This window comes from Hibiscus syriacus, unplaced genomic scaffold (genome assembly GCF_006381635.1).
Source record: "Hibiscus syriacus cultivar Baekdansim isolate YM2019G1 unplaced genomic scaffold, ASM638163v2 tig00112673_pilon, whole genome shotgun sequence".
NCBI lineage: Eukaryota > Viridiplantae > Streptophyta > Magnoliopsida > Malvales > Malvaceae > Hibiscus > Hibiscus syriacus.
Window position 1 is genome coordinate 995,230 of NW_024063379.1, and position 5,662 is coordinate 1,000,891.

Consider the following 5,662-nt stretch of genomic DNA (forward strand, 5'->3'; position numbering starts at 1 on the left):
TGGCTCCTCTTTGTACTGAATCTGATCCCACGCCTTCGATTTATATGGACATTTCTACACGGAGACTGATCTTTGCTTTTCCATGTATTTTCTTTAACCTAAATAGCAATATCAGAGGATAAAAGATAAAGCTGGATAAAAGAGAGATACTCCTAGAAAAGCAACTGAAAATACTGTGGCGAATCCATAAATCCATCAGTTTCTCATGTGACCTGAAACTAACTCCCCGCCGTCTTTGCAGGGCGGGAAAAGTTCATCACTTTCTTAAATGTATGTCTTTGATGTGTATAAATACACTGGTTGATGTATAATGTGTGTATACTAACTATGTATGGGTCGTAGCTTACAGAAATAAAGTTAAAATTTCTGGTAATATAAATCCAAGAATCTCAAACAACTTCTTTTGGGTCCCCCAGTTAGTGTCTTTTATCTAACCTTTTTGTCCTTGTTCTTTTGTTTTGCTCATTTCTTCTTCTCCTTTATAGCTTTCATCACCATTTAATGATGTCTTCTCCTTCTCCTTCTTCTTCTTCTTCATCATCATCACCATCACCATCATCAACGTCTTCGTCTTCTTCTGATGATGGCAATGGCAATGGTACAGGACATGGTGGGCATGGTTTCGAAGGTCCTTCTTTGACTCGTAGACGTGGCAATAACGAAATCTGGCCCGGTCCTTTTATCGAAGATCTTGCTGTAAGAGTTGCCATTGATGCTTGTCGATACATTGGCCGCCTTGCTGCTGCTGCTGCACTTGCCACTTTGTTTCGGGTATGTTCTTCAGTCATTTATTTTCCCCTTAGAGAAATCATGAATGGATTTTTGACTTTTACCAATCTATGTAACACTATGATGGCACTGCAAAATCACTGCTTTAACAAGATATTAAGTTGTGAGAAAGGACAAAATCATAGACAGGTCAAAAATATCGCTTTGAACCCTGAAAATGTACAGCAATTCTACAGATTCTGTTACCCAGATTTTGATTTTTATTCTTTTATTCTTTGATGAACTCTAGCCAATGAATGTAGAGCCGAGTAAATGCTTATATATAGTGTCTCCAAGCCTTTGGATGGGTCCATTTCTTTCAAATTTATGTCCCGTTCGGGTGCTGTAGTTTCATCTTAGGCAAAGGGTTGCTAGTTTATTTCCTTTTTAGCTCTTTCCAAAAGTCTATTTTTGGATGTTCTTTTCATATATTTAGAGCTAGGGCTCATTTTTTGAATTTCCCTTTCTTGGCAACACCCTTTTCTTCTATAGGTCAACAAATCCCTTCCATTTGTTTCTCTGATAAATCCATGGATTATCTTTCCTAATGCAAACATGTAGGAAGAGAGAAACCTATTATATATTATAAATGCAGTATAGTTTAGAACTTTAGTGCCTAAGATACTCTTCTCTATCACCCCAGTAGGAGGAAGTTGGATAAATATCGGTAGCATTAACTAGCATGAAAGAGACTTCAAATTACTTCATTATAATCATGTTATCCAATCTATGTACAATGTATAGTGAAAGGCGATCGGATCTGACGTTCGAGAATACACCATTCTTTATCACATCACATTGAAGCTTTTTTTGGGTTTTTTAAAGATGAATATCAGTCAAAAGGCTTGCATGTGGCAATGTGCAATGAAAAAAAGCACATGGAACCCATTCTTTTTGATTAAATATAAAAGAAGTGACGTCTCCTTGTCATATCAGAGACAAGGGTCTTCTCATATATTTTGCTTAAAGCCCAGAGGCTGAGTTGGGATGACTTCTTTTTTGTTCTTTTCTGTTGTGTTCATATACATTGGTTAGAATATGATTCTAGAGTCTCAGACCCTTTTGTTTTCTCGGTTACTGTTGTATTTATCATGTGTCAGTCACCAACAACCTAAAATGAAAATTGATTCACAGATTAGCTGAACAAGTTTTTGGATTCTCTTTCTTTTGTTTCTGGTTCAGTGTTTCAAACATTTAATAGAATAAAATAATAGGAGAAATGGAGCAGCAGGTATGTGGGAAGAAGTGGAAGTATGGGGTGACAGTCCAAGAGAAAAGGTAAGCTGGGGAAGGCTATTATATTCTCTACACTAGCTTTTGCCCAATCCTTTCTAGGAAATGAAAGACTTCAATTATATATATATATATGGACCACAGCTAAGCTAATACTTGGTATTCTTCTCCTTGCTGCTTTTTCATTAACATGGAAAAAAACTTGGATTCTTTGTCATTTTCTTGTTGCAGAAGGTGATTTTGTAGCCATTTGTAAGGCAGATAAAAATGAATTAATTAAAAGGTGTCAGTCTGTTTGTGTATTAGGTCTTTTTGTACTTGTTTTAAGCTCCAAAGACAAGTCAATTCAAACAATTGCTCTGCAAAAACCAAAGGAAAAACTGTCATCTTTTTTGTTTAAGATGTCTGCAATTTTCTGACATCTGAACCCTAAAGCAGCTGCCTGCTCAAGCTTCAACTCTCTTGTCATTAAAATTCTATGACGCGCATGCCACTGCTTTACGCCACTGTCCCTTTACTAATTTCCACTAATATTCATCTTTCCAATCCGATATTCTACTTGTTTTTTCTCTGTTCGTTGTGATAAATTTTGGATAAATTATTTGATAATGATGTGATATTATCTTATAATATATTATTATCACTGTTAGTTTTTGAGTGTGAGTGTTCAAAATAAAATCATAACATTATATATAATTTTAAAAGATAAAAATCATTTGATGACTAAAATGAAACTAAAGTAATAACTGAGATATTAAATACGTAATTTATCCTGAAATCTTAACTATTGCCTTATGTTTCTTACGTGAAATCTGTTTTCATGCAGGTTTGTTCCACGTGGCAAGCAGTATCGCGGTCTGATCCACTGTGGCAGCGTCTTACTAGCTCCATATGGGGTCGCACCCACCGCATGCACGCCACGTGGCATGAGGAATACGTATACTGTCATCAAACGTCTCAGAATTTTCGTCTTGGGAGATCGGTTCACGAGACTCTCCATTTCGATCCGACAGGCGTCGATATCTCCGATGGGTTGATTTGCCGTTGTCTTACCCTCTCCGACACGCACCTCGCTTGCGGTTTCGCCGATGGTACCATACGCCTCTTCGAACTCGCCACCCGCCTCCACGTTGGCACCTTCCTCCCCCAACACGGAGACCATTTCGGCCGCTTCTCACGCGCCGTATCCGGCATAATCATCTCGGACCCCAGGGTGATATTCGCCACGTTGGACGGAGACATCCACGTGGCCATCATAGACGGGCAGCAACAGGCGCGCAGGGCTCACGTAGGAAACATCGTCGACGACGGTTCGTTGGTGGATTTCACCGGGTGTGGGCGTTGGTGGGTAGGGCTTTACGCCGGTGTACCTGGCCGTGCTATCCACATTTGGGATGGAAACACCGAAGATCTCGTCTACATGAACACAACCTTAACCGACCGAGAATCATTGAGGGGTTGGCACATGTTGACGGGGCTAACCGAAACTGTCGGTCGAGTCAGGGTAACTCATCGGGAAACGGCGGTTGCTTGTACGAGTAATAGGTTCATGGTGTTAGACTTGAGAAACCCAGAGTTTTCATTGCATGACCGTGAGAGTAGGATAGGGCTGATGGTGAATTCGTTGGATTCCAACAACGAGGCGTTCATCACTGTGGACAACCGTGGCAGGGCAACGGTGCGGCGGGCGGAGACATTAGATGAGGTATGTAGATTCAACACACGGTTAGGGAACATAATGAGTTGCATGAACTTGGGGTACGCGGTGATGTGCGCAGGTGGTGTAATAAGGGTATGGGAAATAGAGCATGGGCAATACTTGTATAGCTTCGGCGAGAACGTAGGGGCCGTGAATGCGATGGTGGCAGATGACCGGCACGTTGCGGTGGCCGGTGGTGACACGACGATCCACCTTTGGGATTTTGGTGCTCAGTAAGGGAAGGGATGCCATGGTGGAAGGGAAGTCTGAATTAATTGGCTTTTTATTTTCCAATTAAAATTAACCAAGGAAAAGACACAAAAGTTCACAATCCTTTAATTCGCTTTTCTTCTTTACTTGTACTTCTAATTTAACCCAAATGCTATGATTTCATTTTAGGATTTATAGTATTATTTTAAATATTAGGTAAATTACGGTGGGGTTCTTATCTATTTTATTTTGATCAACGATTTTAAAAAAGTATTATAATTTGATTATTTTTGTTTTTTATCTGTTTTATTTTGATAAATGTACCCTTAGTTCATATTAATTTAGTCAGACGGATTTAAACGATTAATTTGAAAACCGATTGAATTAAATTAATAAAACTTGAATTATTTTATTTTTCTTAAAATGTTAATTATTATATATTTTTTTAATTAGATTAATTTAAGTTTAATAGATTTTTTTTGTTACGGCTAAAATTTGATTGAGTTTTTAAAGTTAACGAGACTAGTACGGTTGGACAATAGTTTAGCCTTATTTTTTAAAATGTTTGAGCTCAATATATATAAATAAATATTAAATTAGAGGTGAGTGATTCTAGACTCAAAAACTTAGATTTTTTATTCGATGATTAAAAATTTGATTAGATTTGAGTCAAATTGTAATATCAAAAATTTGACTCATCTCATTTTTTTTAAATTTGAGTCTACTTATAAAATAGAACTAGAATGTTTTAGTGATTAGTGGATTGATTTTCAAATTCAATATTGTTATAGAAAACTGTTTAAATTATAATTAAGTAGTATAAGAACATTTTAAGTATTTATAATTCAATTTAAACAAAAACTCGACTTGAATTTCATAAAATCGATTCGAAAAAATTTCAAATAAAATTTAGTTATAAAATAAGATTCGTCAACTTGACGAAGTAGAAATTTTTTTATTCGACTCTATTAAATACTCACCTCTATATTAAATATTTTAGGTTAATTCAAGTAATTAACCGATTACTAACCAAGTTAATCGATATCTGAACTTTTGTCGACACCGTTTTTTGCCCGGGCGGGGTGAGACCAGTACCGACTTGGAGTTTTTCTTTGAAAATAATTTTGAAATGTGAGGAGTCTACACCAATCATTTAAGGTGCGATTGAGACACCATAAAAATTGGGTGATTTTAATAAAATATTTTATTTTTATCAAAATACCAAGTTTTAAGGTCTGCCAAAATCTATAAATCAGGGTCAACAGTCGGTTACGCGTGGGGAAGGATTAGCACCCCCACAAGCGCCCAAAAATTGGTACTTAGTTGATTACCCTATATTTAAAATCATAAATTTTGAGTTCGAACTTTATTTAATTTAAAAATCATTACGGATGCAAAGTTAAAAAGATTATTCGTTTATTAAGACCGATAGCATACGCCCCCTAACATGAATGCTGGAGATCAACTATTATGCCTAATAACCAAATATTGCCTCGATATTTTAGAAATCATGATGCGGTTTTGAAAAGAATGCCGACCTATTTCGGGAATCACCAGTAGTCTCCTCTTGAGCATACTTGCGGGAGATATACTATTAATTTCCTAATAAATGAACATTAACTTAGATTTAAAAATAAAATGCAATCAAACAAATTTTTATTCATCTTAATTCAGCTAAGGGTAAATTAAGGTTTTTTCTAGCTTGAAGCGTCGAATTATGCAAATTAAAGAACCTAAAGGCGCAAACCTAGA

General features: G+C 36.6%; 1 protein-coding gene across 1 annotated transcript; it reads left to right on the forward strand.

The window, feature by feature from the left end:
* Nucleotides 1–537: 537 nt before the first annotated feature.
* On the forward strand, nucleotides 538–3,937 carry LOC120182505 (transcriptional regulator STERILE APETALA-like; the record flags this gene model as incomplete). The annotated part of the gene is made up of 2 exons (XM_039187473.1): nucleotides 538–771; nucleotides 2,828–3,937. Coding segments are annotated over 2 exons (1,344 nt in total), but the record flags the coding sequence as incomplete, so codon positions are not given.
* Between the last annotated feature and the right edge of the window lie 1,725 nt (nucleotides 3,938–5,662).